The 21125-nt window shown below is 41.7% G+C and overlaps 1 protein-coding gene across 1 annotated transcript in view; it reads right to left on the reverse strand.

Moving 5' to 3' along the window:
* Positions 1-21125, reverse strand: part of LOC306710627 (uncharacterized protein) — a gene marked incomplete at both ends in the record, with an annotated part of 75422 nt that overhangs the window by 47517 nt on the left and 6780 nt on the right. The window contains 3 exons of the mRNA XM_079179269.1: positions 3008-3200; positions 4809-4967; positions 5134-5281. Coding sequence (XP_079035395.1) covers positions 3008-3200; positions 4809-4967; positions 5134-5281 — 500 coding nt within the window. The remainder of the gene's footprint in view (positions 1-3007; positions 3201-4808; positions 4968-5133; positions 5282-21125) is intronic.

The following is a 21125-nucleotide window of genomic DNA, read 5'->3' on the forward strand; positions in this document are numbered from 1 at the left end:
ATCTCAACAGCAATGATTTTTAGGTGGGACTAACGAGAGATCTGCAGCATTGAATGATCGCTACACTCATCTTTTTGCTTTTACACTAGAATTACCACCTTGCGGTTATAGGTCGCATCAAACCAATCAAGTTGCAGTTAATATCCACGCCTCTCCAAAATGTTCACCATTTTATCCAATGAGACGTTTGTGTGAAACTGTCTTAATTAGCTTATGAATTCTTGAGTTATGGTCAGAAACATGTTTTGTGAGGTAACAGTGACCTTTGACCACTAAAATCTAAATTCATCCTTGAGCGGTGAACATTTGGCGTTCCTCAGACATCGTGTTCATGACAATGGGACGGAAAACCAGAAGACACAATTCCCATAGTTATCTGGTTTCAGTCTCGATTGTGAATCTTTGCTAGCTTTCACAGTTGTCTTTGGTAGTAAACCGAATATCTTTGGATTTTTAACTTGAAGTCAGATGTACTACAGATCAAACTGTTGCAATCCAAGTTCTAAGTCCCTCGTTGAATTATCAGACGTAAACACGCTTCGACAGAATTACTCTTCAGAGACAGACCTGTCAGCTAAATCTGTGTCTTGCAGTGGACATATTCACGCAGCACGTATTCTGTATAAGCCCTGTGTAACTTTTTGTGCATGCACAGAATATACACATACAATAGAAGGACAAGACTAAACATATATACAGAACACACACATGCTCAAGGTTACTGATGGTCGTGTGTTTCACTGTAGTTCACAGGGCTCCTTTCCTTTACCAGAAACTCTGACATCAGGCCAAACACGACAAACAAAGCATTTAAAAAACCTCAGTCCACCGGCTGTGTTTAGAAGAATGTGACGGTGGATGAGAGAGCGTCTGTGTGTTTGAATGTCTTTTTGGAAACCACGTTCATTTAAAATCAATTAGATCTGTTATATTAAAGATTGCTGGTGCATATGATACAGGTAATATGCACGTATCAGACCAATTACGGGAAAATTCAAACTCATTTTAACGAGTTGTTTGATCTTATATCCTTAAATCACATCCAGAGACAATTGGAAAGAGAAGTACATTTTTCAAGGAACTCCATCTGAGAAGGGTTGTTTTTTATTCAATGCGGAAATGCATCGCTGTGTAAAGAAAGATTAATGTTTCATGTTTTCTGCACAAAACCTCGGGCACCTCCGCCAGAAACACCCTAAAAATAGAGAGGGATCAAACTACACACATGTCGGCTAAACACAGTCATCTGCTGCATATTGTCATTATTTCAACTATTTTCGTGTTGATTGATCATGACTTATGGAACAAAGTATAAAACCAAACACAGATGCCCAAAACCTGTGATAAACTATGACAATCATATTTAAATGCTAAATTGTTCTTTAGATGAATCCATTAAAATGAGGCAGTGAGAGTGGATGACAGTGAGATTTACAGATAAAAGCACAGGACAGTATTGTATGGTTTAGCGTTGCCAAACAAAAAAGATTGTCCAGAGACGAGACTGTCGCCACCTCCGAGTGAGGAAATGTTCCATCCTTGGAGCGCCGTAAAAATCTGTCGCCAGGGGAAACGAGGCAATGGAGAATCCATATTATCTGGTGCTAAGAACTAATCCAGATGCCGGCCCTGCAACGCTCCCCCTCACCCCCATTGTGATACAGGTCCACTGACCGCTCTGGTCCTCAGGCTGCTTGTAACTGGGACATATGGCCACAATGCAAAGCCAGGTGCATTATGGGCCTTCAAACTCAGCCTCTAGTGGAAGAGTTTCAGTTTTTGCACTTGAGATGAAAACTCAAAAAGGACCGTACAAAGTAATGCATTGCAGGCTTTATAAATTAATATGCACGTAAACTGCATTACCAAGCAACAATAATGTAACTTTGACAATAAATAATGCAGATTTGTGGATCACTGTGACGGATTACACAACTCAGGTACATTTCATGTCTACCAACACTTTCAAGATTACATGATTTGCACTATTGGGCTGCCCCATATTGGTTAATTAGTCGACTAATCGGTTGTTTTGGTTTTCATCGATCTCTTTAGTAACTTCGTCATTCTTTAGGCTTTTATTTATTATTTTGTGGGAAGACTTCATTTTACAGATCTGTTGATTAAATCAACTAATCCATTTGTCAACAAAATAAGCGTCTTTAAGGACATTTGTGTTCAGGATTTTGTATGTTCTCCTAGTGTGTTTGGTTAACGATAAAGCAAAGTGAAGTGAATTGCCTTCTATGTGGACTGGAGAACAGGGAGGGGGGTTTAGGATGCTGAACTCATCCTCTGTCCAAACACTCATCAGTGTTTCCTCTGTAATTTGATGCAACACTGCTGCTTGGGAAGTAATTGTGGTTGTGGTGAGAGCAGGTTGAAGGGATTTCTACGCACACCTTAAAAAAACAAACACATGGTTTCTAAGTATTATGGGCTACGCGTCTTAGTGTCTGTGATGAAAAGGGAATGGGGTGGGATAGGGCCACGGTGCCGGAATATCTACTTGTGTGTTCTCTCATGTGTGTGTGTGTGTGTGTGCCGCAAGGATGAGCCTGTCTTTTCGGACTAAATTCAAATGGACTGGACAATACACATGTGGCTTATTACCAGGAAACAGTTGTTTTAAATATCATCTGGCTATTGCACAACCATCTGGTCATGTAATATGAGTTATTACACACACATGCAATGTAGAGCGACATTCCAAAAGTCTAAGAGAGATTTTAGAGAGATTTTGGAGAGATTCAGACACCCTGACGTTCATTGTCACGTCAGCTCAGAGTCTGACCTGAGGTTGGTAGGATAAAAGTTAGTGAATGCAGCTTTTGGGCATCTTGTAAATGTTTAGAAAGAAACAGGGCGGACTAACTGAATAGATTATAGGTTGTGGGGTTGATTATTATAGGCGGGGTCGCTTTGGTGTGTCTTAATGTTTTCTTTATGATCACTGGGAAAATAAAAGAAGAAGCAAAAGTTGCACTAGAGGATAAAAGCCCCTTACCTCAAATGGAGTCTCAAAGCCCTCGATGATGCCTCCGATCATGAGCAGACCATCGGTGCTGATCCCCATGCCCTGGTAGACCCAGTCCACACTCTCCAGCAGAGAGCAGTCCACATACAGCGCCAGCCGCTTGGCAGACACACTGACAGCCACATGGTGCCACTTTCCATCAGACAGACCGCTGACTGGGAACCTAACAGGGAGACACGTGGGCCATTATGTAATCGCATGTCTTGAGATGACATGCATGAATTTATCTCGGAGATAAGTTCAAATCAGGCTCAGGCCTTCTGACTGTTAGAATACAGATGTCAGTAAAAGTTAAAGTCTGGGGTGTAGGTCAGGAGATGCAATGATTTTAGTGCTACATCTTGGGCTGCTGGTGTGCAGGATTTGATATTGTGTTGGGCTGAAATAAATAAATCTATGTATGCAAACACTGATGATCTATCATTCTTTATCATGGCTGGATACAAAATAAAAAACAGAAGTGGAGTCCTCATTAAAAGGCTTTATGAAACCTTTTTTCTACATATGCAGTAGTATTTCTACTGCATATGTAGAACAGTCCTTTGTAGCTCCGGCTAACGCTAAGCCAGCCCACATTTTTGTGGTCCACTCAAACGCAAAGGATTTCATTTAAATACCTCTTGTAACTGTGCACCGCTCAAATATTCTGTTCAACTCAAGCCCCCAGGAAGAGCCAGGAAGCTATTTTAAACGGTGGAAAATTACAACTTCGGAAGAAAGGAATTACAACTTCCGGATCATGTGATGCGGCCAAAACACCTTGGTCCAGGCACACTTAAAGTGGACTGACCTTTAAGGTGGAGCAGCTATTCTCATTGACACTTGGCTGCACGGCCCTGCCTTCGTCTTTATACATCCCCGGCATTTTCCCCTGTTTACAGAGCCAGGGCTGTGTATGAACACCACATTTTTTTTCCAGCACAGACAAAACATACACAGTCTAAAAACACCCGCTAAGGCTGAGCCCTTAGCAGCGGCCCGGTTTTGAATCCGACCCCCTGGCCCTTTTCTGCATGTCGTCCCCTCTCTCTGCCCCTTTCCCGTCTATCTTCGGCTGTACTATCTACTAAAAGGTAAAAAGCGCCCCAAAAACTTATCTTAAAAAATGGATTTTTAAAAAGACCCATTACTGTCCTCTAGAGGTGAAGCTGGACTTTAGACCAAACTGAAGCTTGTTGGTAGTCACCTACAAAATCAAACATATGCCGACACTACAGGATAAGTAGTAGCAGTAGTAGTAGTAGTATAGTAGATAGTAGCATCTATGTGTGTCTATCTTTTGGCCCAGTTCTGTCTGCTGTCTTGCCTTGATGAATTGCTTCGAGCTCTGTGGTTCATGAAGACAAGAAGTCTGCCAAGAGGAACCTAATAAATCATTTCAAATGCACACATGCTGCAAACAAACACACTTCCTGAGAGCTTTCCTCCGTCTTACAGACACGTTTGACTACACTTCAGCCAAGAGGCGAGAATGGTGTATAATTGGTCCTCATTTACCTGAGATGGATGTAGTAATCTCCTTTTGACATTACTAATCACCTTGTTTTAATAATGGGTAATGCAATATAGGCAAAAGCTTTTACTTATTTGTCTCCCGAGTGGATTCTGAGCACTTTTAGCCAATTAATAATGGATAAAGGTTTCTAAAATCTGCCGAAGCTGTTACAACACTCAACACATGCATAGCTTGTACCCCATTTGCATTAATTTGCCACTGGAAAGTAAAAGTAAAAAACAACTAAAAAAATAACTAAAGAAGAGGAGTGCTTACTCATAGTGTCGCTGCTGTGTTCCTATGAAGATGATGGCGTAAGCACTGATCCGCAGCTGCAGCATAACGTGGCTGTCGGGGCTGATCATGGTGAAGAGACTGTATTCATCTCTCTGAGGGCTCCTCAGCTGCACCAGTACACTGAACTCATCTGCAAACCTAAACACAAACAGACACACACCATAGCCATATGTCAAAAGATATCACACAATGGAAATGCTAGATGGCGTATTGGAGGACACTTCTTTTTTTTTTCTTTCTTTTTTTAAATGACATGGCACAATTAATAAAGAGTTCCCATATGGCGATGGAGATGTCACCGTACCCGTCAGTGAGGAGTTGTAGAAGAGGGAGAGCCAAGGTGGAGTACTGTCCCACCTGAAGGACTGGACACCTGCTGTCATCTACAGTCATGGAGGCGTTGCTGCTGTCCGACAGCTGGAGGGAAAGCTCCTGCAGAATGTTCACCTCATCTGTAGTGTGTTCAGGAGAAAGCACAGATTAAGCTATTTGTGCTACGTTATTACAGCACAGTGTGTTTTGTGCTTGCATGTCAACCCGGCCACAGTTTTACAGACAGAGAGGGAGTCGAGAAATCTTTTATCTATTTAATTATTGATACAATAGCCTCATCACAGCCATAATGACGGCTTTCTTCAACTTTTCGATTTATTGCCAAGCCCTAGGATAGTCACTAATGAGGGGACATTTCAATGCTACAGCATCCAATGATATTTTAGCGTGCTTCCAGCACTATGGCAGCAGATAGGGAGAGACCCTTTCCTGTTCCAACATGACAGTGCCTCTGTACACAAAGCCATAAAGAAGAGCCTTGGCCTCAACCCCATCCAGACGGACCTCATCACCCAACATCAGTGCTGGCCCGGCCTCACTAAGGCTGCATCATTCACATCAAATCAGACGCTGCGGCGATTAGCCCAGGGGGAGTGTCACGAAAATAGCATAAATTTGTGTGACTCTAGGTCATCATGGCGGCGATCGGTTTCTCTTCCACCTTCACAGTTTGTGGGTAAATAGCAGAATGCTACATGGTAAACAAGGTTCTTCATCCCGAGGACATCTTCTGGTCTGATTGTCGGTTACTTGATTGGATATCGCAGCGTGACATCAGGTTGTGTTTGATATGAATGGAAGGAAATCCCTGCAGCCAAGTTCCAAAATCTTGTGGAAAGCCTTTCCAGAAGATTAGGGGCTGTCACATCCGCAGATTAAAGCCTGTGGTCTTGAAAAATGTTCAACAATCAGTAATGGGTGAAATGATCTGGTCTGTCCAGATACTTTTGGCCACTCTGTGTTTGTTCTGCACCTTGACAAGATTAGGGAACCCAGACGGCAACCATCTGCAGCAGCCAAACCAAATCGCTCTTCTGCCGGGCACTTAGGAAAAACCTTAACATGCTGTGAACAGACCTCTGATGGCATTCCTGAAAAGCGGAAAACCACTTACAGGGCCATTGCCTTCAAAAACTGCAGAGGGCTGCTACAAATTCCATCCTATTTCAAGATTTTCTCTTTTCTTTAACCTTTGGTGCCCCATATTCCTAAACCTTATACTGCTCACCCACAGGCTTTTGTCGCGTCATTGGAAGTTAGTTAAAGGAGAGTCTTTTATTCTCCCTCCGTGGGAGCAGGTGAAGTGCCATTTGTCATGTCCTGTCCACAAGTAGTCTTTGCTGATTAACTCTGCTCTTTAACAAATCCTCCTGAGGATTATGAATACAGCTCTTTAACATATATGGAGGAAGTGATTCACCACTCAAAGGCTGGTATTGTGTACTGATGGTGATCACACTTTGTCCTGAGAAGTGACTGAGATCATACCCAACTTAAATGTCAACGTCATTATGCGAGAGGCCGTGCTGAGACTAATTAGGCCAGTGGAGAAGGTGCATTTTAGAAACACGAGGGATAAAACATCCACCGTTCGTGTAAGCGTGATCTACATGAGCAGCAGGGTGCCTAAAGATTACAATAGCAGCAATACCTCTATGAACATGTCTGAAGCTGCCTCAGGACTTTTTCCAATGGATATACAAGATATATAGGGCTGCTCAAGCAGGTCAAACCAACATTTTCCCCAAGCACTTTCAAACGTGAATCCATGTCCGTCAGAGCCATTAGTTATTTACACTCATCCTGACAGCACTGCCAGACAAATCACTGGTCTACAAAGAGCTGCGTGGTCACACTGAGGTACAAATATGGTCTTGCACTAAAAATTCCAACATATCAGCCAGGAATCCTTAAAAGATATATGGACGAGAGCCACTTAGAGAGAAGAAATGGTTTGAATAATGGTTTGCTTCACACTGTTGACCTTCAGTTAACAGCCGTGAGGAATGTGAGGTCAGATAGTCTGCTAATCAGGTAAACAAGACGACAGTTTTTAAGTTTTAAACAAGGACTCAGAGGCACAATAGCCAGTAAATGACAGACATGTTTCATTCATCTAAGGCCACAAGGTACCGATGATGAACAGATCATCCGCTTCATCCAATTTCAGGTTTTTATCTCCCTATTTGCTTTACTCATACTAAAGACTAAACGTCAGGATGTCCCAGCCTCTGCTGTGTCAATTATCACTGCCTAATAGATAGTTATTATAGTTCCTGAAAGTCTACATGAGAACATACTCCACTCTACAGTCTTGAGATGAGACATCATTAATTAGAGGGACAGTGATTTCTCACAGCTGTATCAAGCAGTAAAGTGGGATCATCTGTTATGATGTCATTAGCCCTTTTTCCTCTAATGGCTAATCAATCTTGTTTTTCTAGTTTAGGGTCTGATGTTACATGAAAGAAAGAGATTCTCTAAGATGACAGCGGGCACGTCATGTCTGCTCTGTCCCTGAAACTCACTGTGGGCTGAAAAGAAATGTTTCAATGTAGGTCTGATTAGCCGTTATTACTTCAGTGATAGCCACACACCTGGATGCTGAATTAATCAGGTAATGCGAAAAAGACTGTTTTACTCATAAAAGTCAAATAGGATTATAATATTTCATATACAATTGTACTACAGCCTTAAAACCACAGCCAGGACAATATAGTTAGTATAATATACTATACTATCAATATAGTATACTGAGAGTACATTGATATGTCGTCCCAATAGATCAATCATCAGAAATGTATGTTTATATAGGCTTCAGATGTCCATTCTGCACACAATTACACAAGCGGCCAAAAATGTACAAAGTGCAATGGACCGTAACAACGACATTAACATCAATCACAATCCACAACCTCTACTGTCATAGTGAGGAGTCTAAGGGGCCGATGAAGTTAATGTATCTCCATGAGCAGTAATGTATAGTCCCAGGAAGTGGGAAACTCTGATGCTCTGATGGTCTCTATTAAGCCTCACTTGTGCGGGAGTGTTCATGAAAGAACATTTCATGTGCCAACGCTGTGCCCTCAAGGAAAACTTAGAAACACACTCATGTGCTGTTCTTCCAACACTATAATCAAAGGATCAAGCCATTACAATGCGGACGGGGGTAAGGGGGGGCTGCCAGTCATGCCTGTTTTGTTTCTGGCAAAAGTGAAACAGATGTTGGAGTCCTGCATCAAAAGAAGTGAGGACTTTTAGGGTTAGCTCAGTCTTTGGGTAATTTAGCTATTTGTCCTATTTACCCAGAGTCAGACACACTTTGTAGTCCGAAGGTATGCTCACTGTAACTCTAACAGTATATTGGATCAGCTTAAAGATATGAGTGCTATTGTGAAAATACAAACAGTAGTAATGTGTTGTTTATGGGACCCAGAGTGTGACTCTCCTCGACCCATGAGGTTCTGTGCTAAAGATACTAGCGTATCTAGTGTGAACTATTAAATAGCGCCTGCATGTTTGAGTAAAAATATTGAAATTTGGCGGCAGTGTATCGAAAACACATCAAAGGAGGAAGTAATATAATACATTCCCGTAAAGATATTTTGTCCCACCACTAAAGTTTTAAAATGACAAAGCTAACATGCTGATGCTAAGGTTTAGCATTTTAGGATGATGAAATTATTTAATGAGCAGTAACTCCAAAGTTGCACGCATGAAGAAACATTCTCCGTAACCCAAGCTATCACTTAACAGCAGGCAGTGCCGTGTAAAAGCCTGTGATGATAATAATAATAATATTACCATATGTTGCACGGGTATCCATTCCTAAGCAGAGAAAGAACGAAGATCACCAACCATGGACTAACAAAATAGTGCATCAGGGAAAGAGTATTGAAAATCACAGACAACAGCTGTGTCTGATCTTTGTTAAACATCCACAGTCATTGCAAAGCAGCTTGTTCTTTCTTGGTTATCATGCCATGTTTTGTTCCTTTCCTTAAATCTCCCCAGTGGCCTGCTGATGAGTGAAAGTGATAGTCTGTTTAACAAATGGAGGCCTTCATGATACCATTGTCGCACAAAATAATACAAAAGCCTCTAGAGAGTCGTGCAGACAAAAAGTTAAAAGGCTCTAGTAATTTTGTGTTTAATCTACTTCAATAGCTACTACAACAATTACTCTCCGGATGTACTTTGATTTATTGGAGAGTTAAAGAGCTCAGCTCTGGGTGTTGACAATGAATGTCTGACAATGAATAAAAGTCAGGTTTACAAACAAGGAGTCAACAACTTGTTCCTCATTGATAAAGATCCAGAAATGTACATGATGCTTGTAGTCTAAACTCGATGCAGAGTTAATAACCTGGGAAAATCTCTCTGGCAGGACGATCATATGTAACTCATCTATGATTCTTTTGAAAGTGGTTTTGCGTTTATGAGACACATATGGTTCACATGCATTCAGCATCGCACTATGAAGCTACACAATGTCCATCATTCACCATGGTCTCTCCACATGTCAGAGAATGTAACCAACAGTCTGATTATTCAATGATTGCTGTCTTAAAAAGGCACCAAGCAAACTTATTTGTTTGGAAGGGATCAACAGACGCATTTAGGTTTTACAGATTTGCAATGAAAACAGACACATTTAAGAAACATCTGTCAAATGTAGTTCTTCTGCTGCATTAAGGGCATTATCGCAGTATTTTTCACCTCCTGCCATTTTTAAGATTGTTCTATGATTGGCCAGTGGTTCATTTCTTGCTTGTATGTTATGGGGTTATGTCATCTAGCCTCCACAGCTACTTGTTTGGACATGCTTCTCTGTCTACAGGTACGCAAACATGCACAGATGTCCTTGTTCTTTTATTCCTTTATGGATTTTGGATACAGGAAGTCAAGAAGTAAATCAGACACAAAAGTGGATTCATTAGATGACAGACAGGAGATGACTGAGTGGATTTCTTTTAACTTTATATAATTAATAAATAATTAATCTAGAAAAGAACCAGCAGATTAATTGATAATGACAATATTGGTGAGTTGCAGTGCCAACAGGCGGTTTAATTAACGCATCACCTTCAATTTCAGCTCCTCTGCCAGGTTCTCCAAACTACTACCCATAACACCCTTCTCTGCATCTATCCACAGAGAGGTCAATGTGTCTTTGCAGAAGTATAATTCTCACCTCACACAACAGATGATGTGCACCAACTCAGAAATGACATGTCGGGTCCAGCGGAGGTCTCCGTAAAGGGCGAGCAGATGAGCCAGATGACACAAAACACGCAAGACAATTTCTCCATACGCAGCTACAATGGAGTTATGTGTTGTGTGGTGTGGGACTGTTCTGAATGTGTTTTGTTCAGTGTAAGAAGACAAAGCTGGTGTAATTAGGGGTTTTCTCTACAGCAGTATTGATCTCTATAATAAACGCTGCTAATGAGAGAGTGTTTCTGTCAGAGTGAAATATGTTGCACATTTTGCAAACAGTCATGAATTCATAATACTATCTCATCTCTTAACACTTTACTGATTACTGAAACAGGACAAAACCTGATAATGTGACTACAATACATCCAGTTATTGTTGCAGTGATGCGATCAGTGTGTGAGAACCAACGTTAACTGTGTATCACTTCCTTTGCTGGAGGCATCTTTGGTGAAACAGTCATCCACCTTACGCTCAGTAAACACACCAAAGGACGCTCTCATCCACACAGGACTGCAGAGCTGAGAGGCGTTCAGGTACACGGCCCGAACAGCTGTGTACTGGAATCAAACATACACATATGGTAGATCTATAGGTACGACCTTTAGCCACTAACAAAAACAACATAAAGCGACCATTAGTGTGTACTCTGGGAGTGTTACTTCATACGCATTTGTTTTTGGATGAGGTCCACTATAAAAGGCTCTTGTTCACACACGGTAAACTGTACAGCTGCCAGCTACACAAATCTTCTGTCCAATCATTACTTAATAACCACAGACCGTACCCACCTCATTGGCCTCCAGAAAAGAATAGCGTCTTACAATGCTGTCATGAAATCGTTTGAGAAAAATCACTTTGACAGCAGAAACATGATTAATTGAAGCGTTTAGCAGATGGAGCGATTTAAAGCCAGAAGTGTTTTACATAAGTGGAAAAAAGAAAGACGTTGAGCATGTTCTGCATTTCACTGAGAGAAAACCCTCAATAATTCAGATATGCTCATTCCAGAGGGATGAACATGAACATGGTCGGAGCAGGATTTTCTTTGGAATTGACTTTTGAGTTGAGTGAGGCCAGAAGTCCACATTCATAACACCCACTCAAAGCATCAAGCTTTGGACACGCCTTTCTTGACTGAACTCATTTCTTTTGGCTAAGACATCAGCGGAATGTGAAAGGAGCTTACAGACGGGCTGTCGGACTGTTATACAGCGGGTACCAAAGGTCCACCATAAGCCAACAGCAGAGAATGGCATGAGGCCTGAATAAAGCCAGTCTACAATTCCTCTATTTTTGGAACTCTCTGGAGTTGCAGTGATTATCGAGCTTGGCTGATGGCCCGCTCTGAGTAGGTCCATGTTCTTCAATTTGAAAGGAGGGAAAAACTAGTAAGAAGGGGCCAAGTTCTGCCTCGGGCAAAACAGAGACGCACCCGATCAATCAGAGATCAGTTGCAACTGGCCCAAATTCATTGTAAAGAGGTCAGCTTTTAAATTACCAAATTACATTTTAGTTTTAGATCCATTATTTTAGCATGTGTTACGTGCTTTCACTGAATGAGGAACAACTATCTGGCCTTGGACCAAGTTCATTCTCATTTTGTATTACATGCTATCCAATAGGGAATGTACCCATCTGTTCATTTAGATTAGAACAGAGCCTTATAGCATGAAAGATAATATTCTATTGGGATTGTCCACATACTGTTACTCCAGTGGGATCGTTAGTAGTTATGGAGGTGAGGTCAGTCAGCGAGGGTCAGACCTGGCATGCGAGGGCACCGGGGGTCACTGATCCAGGACAACACGGAATGTTCTCTCACCTCTGACTGGCTCTGGTTCTCTATGGCACGTTGAGTGTGAGCTGATCAGTGGGGCCAGTTTCCTTCTTAAACACAGACAGGCACGTTTTTACGGTTTAGACTTTATTCTACTCGCTGCGCACCGTGACGACCCTCAAAGGGGACTGAAAGTACGGAGCTCGTAGTGTTTAATAATTCCTTGTAAATACTGTCTAGAGCAGCTTGAGCGAAGTGATTGTTGGAAACTGTGAGACTGAACGTTGTTGTGTGTCACAGTTTCTGTAAAGAGAGAATGATTTAGGACTTTGGAGGGGTCCAAAGAGCACTGGGGGGGAGAGTGATTTATACCATATACTGTCTGTTGTGAGGTCCTTGTCTGATGTATATACAGCATGTTTTCAGCCTGAGTGTAGTAGCCTCATCAATCCTACCAATGTCCGTTCTGAAAATGTAACAACCTACATTAGTCCTACTGTCAGAGCCCCATTTAAAGCCAAAACGCTGTACCTGAACAGATTATTAAAGAGGATGTCTGTGCTGTGTTTGTTAAATCATAAGTGACAACTTTACACACCAGCAACAAGTCAGAAGTGTGTCTGTCAGATTGTTAAACCCCTTCCTACAGTACCACTTGTAGTTGTTAGAGGGCTTTCCTTTGTCTGTGGAGACTCAGTGTTTTCTTTGGTGGCTGGTTACCGCAGTGATAACCACAGGGACTTAATAACACATCCCTCCAATCTAAATCAAACTCTGACCGCCCACCACTGTCTCCTGGTCTGGCCGGCCTCCAGCAGCGGTAATCAGGGGAAGCGGAGTCGGCTGTCAGGCCATCCTGCGGTGGGATCACATTACTCTAATAGTCTGAGACGGACCAACAGATAGCTCTATTACTGCTCTCGTACAATTACTGGGCCTTGCTCTGGTACACGGGGCAGCCCAAATGGCACAAGATTAAAGACTTCCACCTGCCCTGGTGGAAAACGAGCGGGAAATCACCGGGCCATATAAGTAGGAAATGAGAGACGGAAAGTTGGAGTGAACACAGGAAACATAAGAAACTCTTTGTTCCTACACATTTCAGTCAGTCAGTCATCAACAGAGCTTTGAGTGATGAGCACACCTACTGCCATACTAAGCTTTAACTGATCAGCAGGTTGTGAAATGCTCACAGACGCAGCACCCTAATGGAAAAACCTTCTGTCAGTACAGCCTCAGATGGCTGACTTCATGAGCTCTGGCTATAAGAGAGCAAGAGATCCGGTGTTTGGATATTGTTTCAAGAGGTGTCCCTTACAGAGGATAAAGTGAGCTTATGGCAAGTCTGTGTTTGTGTGAAGACAGGCTTGTTAACCGGGCCTATACCCCAACGCAGGGCACGGAGGGAATTAAGGGAACTGAATGGATATAACAGCTAGGCCGTTAGCCTGCATGAACTCTGCCTGCATGTAGATATGGGCGCTCGTCTTGAAAACCTCCAACATTTCCTCATCTGGAAAAGCAGGACATATGTGCACTCTGGATGGGGTAATTACAGAGCCATGAGGAGGATGTTTAGGAGTGATGTTAGATAGTGCTTGAGGAACAGTAGGGATTGAAACCAGAGTTGTATCAGTAGCAAGTCTAAGATGTTCAACATGTACATTATAATAAGTGGGAAGTAGGAACAGTATTTTTTACTCCTGCAGGACTGGTCATCTACCTCTATGTATCCAGAGCGACTAATCACTCAGTCCTGGAGGGTTGAGAGAGAAGTGTTTTTCTCTTGCTTTCACTGCCGTTGTAATCTCTTCAAAGAGGGCCTTAAGAACACTGGAGCCGGTCATCAGCAAGGTAAATTTAACATTACGGAGGTAAACGTTAAAGGAGGTTAATGCACAAAGTAGATTCCCATCTGCAGGACTCCATGAGCTTTCCTCTTTTCACTTATCCAGTGAAATATCTCAACATCAACTTTGTAGAATTCCACAACATTTTGTGCAGGCATTCAAGGATTCCAGGCAATGTATCAAAGTGACTTTTCATCTGCACAATCGTCAGGTCAAAATCACAACATGTCTTTGGTTAATGACTAAATACCCCCCTCAGCTGTACCTTGTATTTAGAGCTGATTAGCAAATGTTAGCATGCTAACACACTGAACTAAGATGGTGAACATTATAAACGTTTTGCCCATGTTGGCATACTGACGTTAGCAAATCACCACTGTGTCTAGTACAGCTTCACAGAGCAGCAAATATTCCATTGACCTACTTTGTATTGGGGTCGACGTCTAGCATGGCTAGACACCACGGTGGGAGGTTTGTAGTGCGAGGTTGCTTATCTTATTTAGGATTAAAAAAAGAACACTAAAACACAATAAGAAAAACTTAAATTTTGCAGGTGTTCAGTTATATGATTTGTATTAACAGCATATTGAAAGATTTTATTGTTAAAGAAAACACATAAAATCCATCATCACAAACTTATTGGAAAACAGAACCAAAATGAGAATAATAAACTTTTTTTCACAAAACTTTGCTGAGCCCCCTCGGACATTTTTTCATTTCCCCTCTTGGGATGAATAATATTTAAGTATGACCCAGGGGTGCAGCTAATCCAAACATTTCTTGTTAGTGTCTGAATGCCATTTTACGGTACAATGGATCCATAGTGAAAAATGGCCATGCTTTCGGACTCGCTAAAGCCTTCAACACGCAACAGCTTCCCAGAGACAATGCCAGAGTTTCCTCGGAAAAACTTTCCTTCAGGGAGAGGAAACGTTGAAGAGCACCAGTCAACACTTGCTCGGGTCTGCTTCTACGCTCGCCTGCAGAGAAATTAATCAGAGGACACACCAAAGGAAGTGGATGGACTGATGAACATGCCCACAGGTCAAATTCCCTGCTGTTTTTGCAGGAGTGAATAGCACTAATGATATGTTTCTGGCCCTGTAGTGCTTGGTGGTAGTTCTGCACATCGAAACAATGCAGGCTGTGGTGTGACTGATGTGTCAAATTTTCATCTTTCTTTTCCCCTTTCTTTAATATACTGACAAGCACTGAACTTGAGACATTGCACAGCCAAATGAGATAGCTCAGAGCAGTGTAACACTTGCTTCACACGTTTCGTGAATGACATGAGGGCAGAGGGCAGGACAGCGAGTGGTGACTCAGTGTGACTGTCGGGAATCCAGGCCATCCATCAGGGGTTTGTTCCACTCCCCCCCTCAACATGATGAACTTCAGGTCTCTGAGGTTCAGGTCAGTGTTAGTGTGACTAAACACACAATTGAAGAGGACTTTAGATTCAATGTAAAAACCTCAAATGGTATGACTGATTGATATACAGCTACCTGACAGGTCCTATTTCAAGATACAAAGCAATAAAAAAAGTCCTGAAATGCTTAACAGCTAAGTAACTACATTTATGTACCAGATTTTATAGCAATCCAATCCAATAGTTGCTGAGATATTTCAGTCTGGGTCAAAGTGGTGGACCAACATAAACATACCGACATTGCCATCCATTGAGGAAAAATAATAATCTTTTTTTTCAAACATACAATTAAAATGGCCCAAGTAAGAAGGCAGTGATGTACTCAGCAGGGTGACAACTGGTAGTTATGTTAGATATATGTAGATACTAGTAGATGTTAGTCAAACTCACCATCCCAACATTAAAAGTGTGCAAACTGACACAGTGATGCACACACACACGCGACCGATAGCATGATCCTACTGGCTGAGATAATAATAACAAAAATGACAATTATCAAGTTACAGCTCTGGTTAAACTGCAGTAATATGAGACGCAATTGTAGATTCAGAGATTTCAGCAAAAGCAAATAAGCTGCATGTTTTCACAGATGTGAAGCTGACAGTTTGCTTCTCATGAGAGACGTTTCATTTCTCACATAGGCACAATGCACATTCAGCACCGGGGCCTGGATCCATCTCTGGACCCAATCTACCGTATGGAGGCTGCACAACAGATGAAAAGAGGTGAAAGGGCCTCAAGAGACAAGATTCAAGTACATCTGGAGAAGTTGACTTTGCAAACAGCAAGTCCCCAAAGCCGGACTGACCTGGCACATAAACGGCACCTGTGGCAATCCACTGGCCTGCGTCCAACAAGCAACATGAGAGGATCTTTAACCATGTCCATATCTAGTGAGGCTTTAGCTTCAGAACCACAGAAATGTAGGATAATAAGACAATTATTGTTATTACATGCTCATTAACGCTATATAAATGCTTGTTTACTGCTTGACATGTTCTGACCGCCTTTTAGCAATTTCAAGAACCCCACAGCCAGATGAAGAATGTGTCAGCTGAACGTGCAAACAGATGTGGGAGAAACAGTACATAAAGGTTGGGAAAATAAATCTGCAGAGCCGGGGAAGGCAGGGCGACCTGTAAATTTGTATTTTACATGAGACGAGGAAAGCAGAGAAGGGGCTTTTAGACGATCTAGGGAGTTGGTGAGTCAGGTAATGAGCCTGCTGGAGCGCTAAAGGAGAAACTCTTCTCAATTGGAGTGGAAATCCGAGGAGTAAAACGCGTCAATGGAACGCGTGTGTTTTGGACTAAAGACAAACCACCAGATCCCAGCACCCACTGAGGGATGTCAGGGGATGGGAAAAAATTATTTTCCAACTAAAAGAGGCCCTTCTATATCCACAGGAAACGTTAATATCAGCTTCAAACACTCTCCACAGAATGAAATTAATACATAATTTCCAGCTCCCTTAAGTTTGTTGATTTATTTTCCCTGAAAGTTTAACCACAGTGGGAAAACAGATCAGATTTTCCAAATTGCATAACCGATACTGTATCGACTCTGTTTTATGTTACATTTCTATGTAAGCAACCTGATTCATAGACGCCATCTTTTCAAGCTAGGACCTGAGTGTGTTTTCGCAGTGACAAACTAAATAGGATACAGTACTGTGTATGGGAACGGCACCACAATACTGGCAGAGTGCCACTCGCAGTGCTGCTGCTGTCGTCCCTGTACAAACAGTACAGCACCTCTACTGCACTGTGTCTGTCTTCATGTGGCAAACACTCCACAGTTAAGTTAAACATTGTATGTAATAGACCCGTTCTGTGTCAAATACTAATAACTCTAATGATGCAGATGTGAGCTGAAGACCTTGTATCTTCAACATGTCCAGTTTTCATCAAGTACAACATTCTCACCATGAGATCAACTTTTTTCAGCCACATGGCTCGTTTGGAACGGCAGGAAATATCTCATACCATGAGGTTGATAGTAGAGGTTTTGAGTAAAATGTCTTGAAAACCATTGGATGGATTTGATGCTGACATTCATGTTTCCTTCAGGATTAATTGTAACTTCTTTGGTGATCTACCCCTTTTCATCTAGCACCATCACCAGGTCAGTTCTTTAATTTGTTCAATACTTTGGTTTATGACCAAATACCTGCAAAACTAATGACACCGCAATCAGACTCAGCTGTACTTTTCTGTGCTAATTAGCAAATATAAGCATGCTAACACATTAAAATTAGATGGTAAACATAGCGAACATTGCACCTACTAAACATTAGCATGTCACCATTTCTTGTTGTCATAAGCATTTAGCTCACAGCACTGCCTCACAGAGCTGTCAGCTTGGCTTTTAAATTTCCTATACCTAAGATTTGATCTCAGCAGGGTGTCGTTGGTGATTTAAATAAATATTTATAAATAAAGTATTCCGTGTGACTGATCATACATTGGCCGACAGATCTCCTGACCTCAAAAGTCTACGCTGCCCTCATAACCAGGGCCCTGTCTTGTTAGGGTCATCATTACCTTCCAGACCACAGTGGACGAGGTAAGAAAACACCACAGTTATATTGACAAAGCCATTTAAGTGCTTGTAAAAAACGCTTGTAAAAATCTTTACAAGAGTCGCTCAGCTCTGTCGAATGGACCTCTGCTGTGTGAATCCTGACCCTGAGAGTCAAGTTCAGTTGAGTTAGTTACTCTTTAGGTCTCCAACAAACCAAAGACTGGCTGAGAGGTCGTACCGGTTGAGGGGGGGATTAATCACAGGGCAGCATAACAGGTGACAGAGAAACACGACTCTGAAAAGCCCAATCCTCTTTTTTGTCACACGTAAGTAAAACAGTGAAGATATCTGCCCTCAACAACAACTCTGGAAATCAGAAAATGTAACCATCCAACTTGCAATGTAGGAAGAGAGGGCTGGCCTTCTGACGGACCCTCATGAATGCTTTCATGTCCTCGGACTGACCTGTTTTGTATAGACTGATGAAAACTCAGAGTCTCAGCCCTGGAACATGGAAACGGAAAACATAATCAAATATCCTGACAGGCATATGTCTGTTTGAGCGGGCGCCAGCAGCACAGATACCGGTGCTTTTCTCTTGATGCCTGTCAGCAGCACAGACAACAGCCGATTACCTCACTCTCACCTCATCAGGAGAGATGAGAACAACGCCGGGTGATGAGAACCAGGTTACCCTCGCTTAGGATGAGCCACATCTACATACAGAGCGGGTTCTCTTCATGGAGCCGGCCGCCATCTTTCTACAGGAGCCCAGAAGAGACAAACCAAACACTGGCTCTTGATAGGGCCATTCATGTCATTTTTTAAAAAGTTCTGCTGTAACGATTTGTACAATAGCAGGAGAATAATTTAAATGTGAAAGTGCAATAAAAATATGTTGTCCCTAAAATCAATGATTAATCTTGATAAATAATTGTTTTCTCAATATTGATTAAATTAATTTTGACTATAATTGTGCAGCCCGATTTTTGAAAATATCTTAATTTTCAGTTGATATTAATTCACTGATATAGTTATATAAATTATACTGTGAAAGAAGGTAACTTTTACACCTCGCTAACAAACACAGATTTAAAAATGACTGATATTTGTTTTAAGTCATCAGTAATGTTTAGCATTGGGCACATCATTTTTTTGGGCAGTTATTTTCGGATGCTGCCAATAAACTGACACGACAAAGTAGTTAATTCCCATAAGTGAACTACAGTTGTGTCTGTAATCTGATTTACTGCACAATTATTTATTAATCAAGTCCCAATAGCTCATTAGAGTGACAGTATATTGTAGCAAAGACACAATAGGTTGTCAATTCATTCCAATGTGAGTACGAACAAGCATTATTGGTTGCAGCTCCTGCACATCAAAGATCAGTTGCATTAGGTTTGATCTTACTAAACTCCTTCCTGTTGGCTCAACACACAACGACTGGCTTCTTGTCCTTTCTCCACTCTGTGAGTGTGTGTGTGTGTGTGTGTGTGTGTGTGTAAAAGGGGTTAATGCTGTGTGTATGTAAATTAAGCTAAGTAAAAAGTGTGACAGGAATGTAGCTGGCAGAGCCTTTATCTGAAGCATGTCAGTCTGCACACGCACAATCTCATGTCTCTTGAGAATGCACTGCAGACTGAGTGGCTGAAATAAGTACAATCAGTTGCATTGTGTGCTTCCCCAACATGTCTTTGCATTGTTCAGTGTTCACAGGCTTTTTTGTCAGCCTGCGCATGCTGCTGCAATGTACTTTTACTGTACAGTTCAAGACATTGTGCCACTACATGAGGTCAAGGCCAAGATCAAAGAACCATTTTCTAATTATATGAATAGGATAATAGCTTAAGCTAATATGTAATGCTAATCGAAGTGACCATGATGGAACAGGTTTTTAAATCTTGTATCTGGCATTAAAGTAATGCAGAACATAGCTAAATGTCCATGTTAATGACAGAAAGTCATTTTGTCACAGGATCCTTTTTTGCCAACTTTTAAAGTTTCTGAAAGCTGATTTCTACTGAAAACAAGTTGCATTTGTATTGCTCTGGCATATTTCTTCACTTGTTTTGAGAAAGTTGGTTAAGACAAGGCTGCAATCTCTGGGTCTGAAAGGTGAAACCGATGCAAAAGTGCCTTAAACCTGCATTCTTTCTCTGGTTGTATAGAGGTCTATGAGAAAATGACTCTACTTCTCACTTGATTTATTACCTCAGTAAACATTGTAAACATGGGTTTATGGTCTCAATCACTAGCTTCAAGTCTTCTTCAATACAGCATGATGTTCATTTAGTAAATTATGGTCCATTTAGAGTCAAATAGAAAAAAAAAGTAGGCACCAACTACTACCTTCAACCTTACAGAAAAACCGAAGTGTTCAACAAACCTACACACTGGTAACCTCTTTCATACACATAGCACAAAAGAAAAGCTGGTTAATGTCTCCTTTTCAGGGGGAACTGTTTTGATTAGAGTGGCACAGTGCCATGCAGGCGATGAATAAAGAAAGCAAGTCAGCTCCTGGTCCCCAGAAACCCCCCAGGGCTGATAAATCCTTGCTCAGTCTGGACGGAAATGTGAGCAGTGAAGGCGACACACCGGACTGAGCCGAGACTTCATAACAAATCAATCACATCAGAGTAAACAAAAGCTTAACAGGTGGAACGGGTCCTGACAGACAGCGGCTGATAGGAGTTTAAAAAGGTGAGGGCATGGTTCACCCGCTGGAGAGTGACGAAAAAAGAAAAGAAAGAAAACCAAACTAAGAGTCTTTCCCTCCGGCTGTCCCATGTAAGATCTGCTCGAGTTCTGTTAGTCATAACAGAGTTGTCACCTCAGGTCCGTCATCAGTCACGTTCAGCCAAACCAATAAAGATAAGCATCTGCACATGTTCATCATAGTGGAGGACGTTTATGAACATGTCAAGGGCTATTCCTTTCAACCTACCACACTATTCATTTCACCAAAAAGACCTTTTCATTTCAACAAGCAGGTTTAGTTCATTCTTTTTAGAGACAAGCTATATGAGAAAGGTTCTCCAACAGCAAATGAAGGGAAAATAATCATTCAAACGCCACAGCCAAAAGGTTTTGCTATTTCCCTTTTTAAGCTGTTACACTGCTAGGTGAACTTTCAAGAACGACACTAATTATTTTAATAT

This window comes from Pholis gunnellus, assembly GCF_910591455.1.
Source record: "Pholis gunnellus genome assembly, chromosome: 18".
Lineage (NCBI taxonomy): Eukaryota > Metazoa > Chordata > Actinopteri > Perciformes > Pholidae > Pholis > Pholis gunnellus.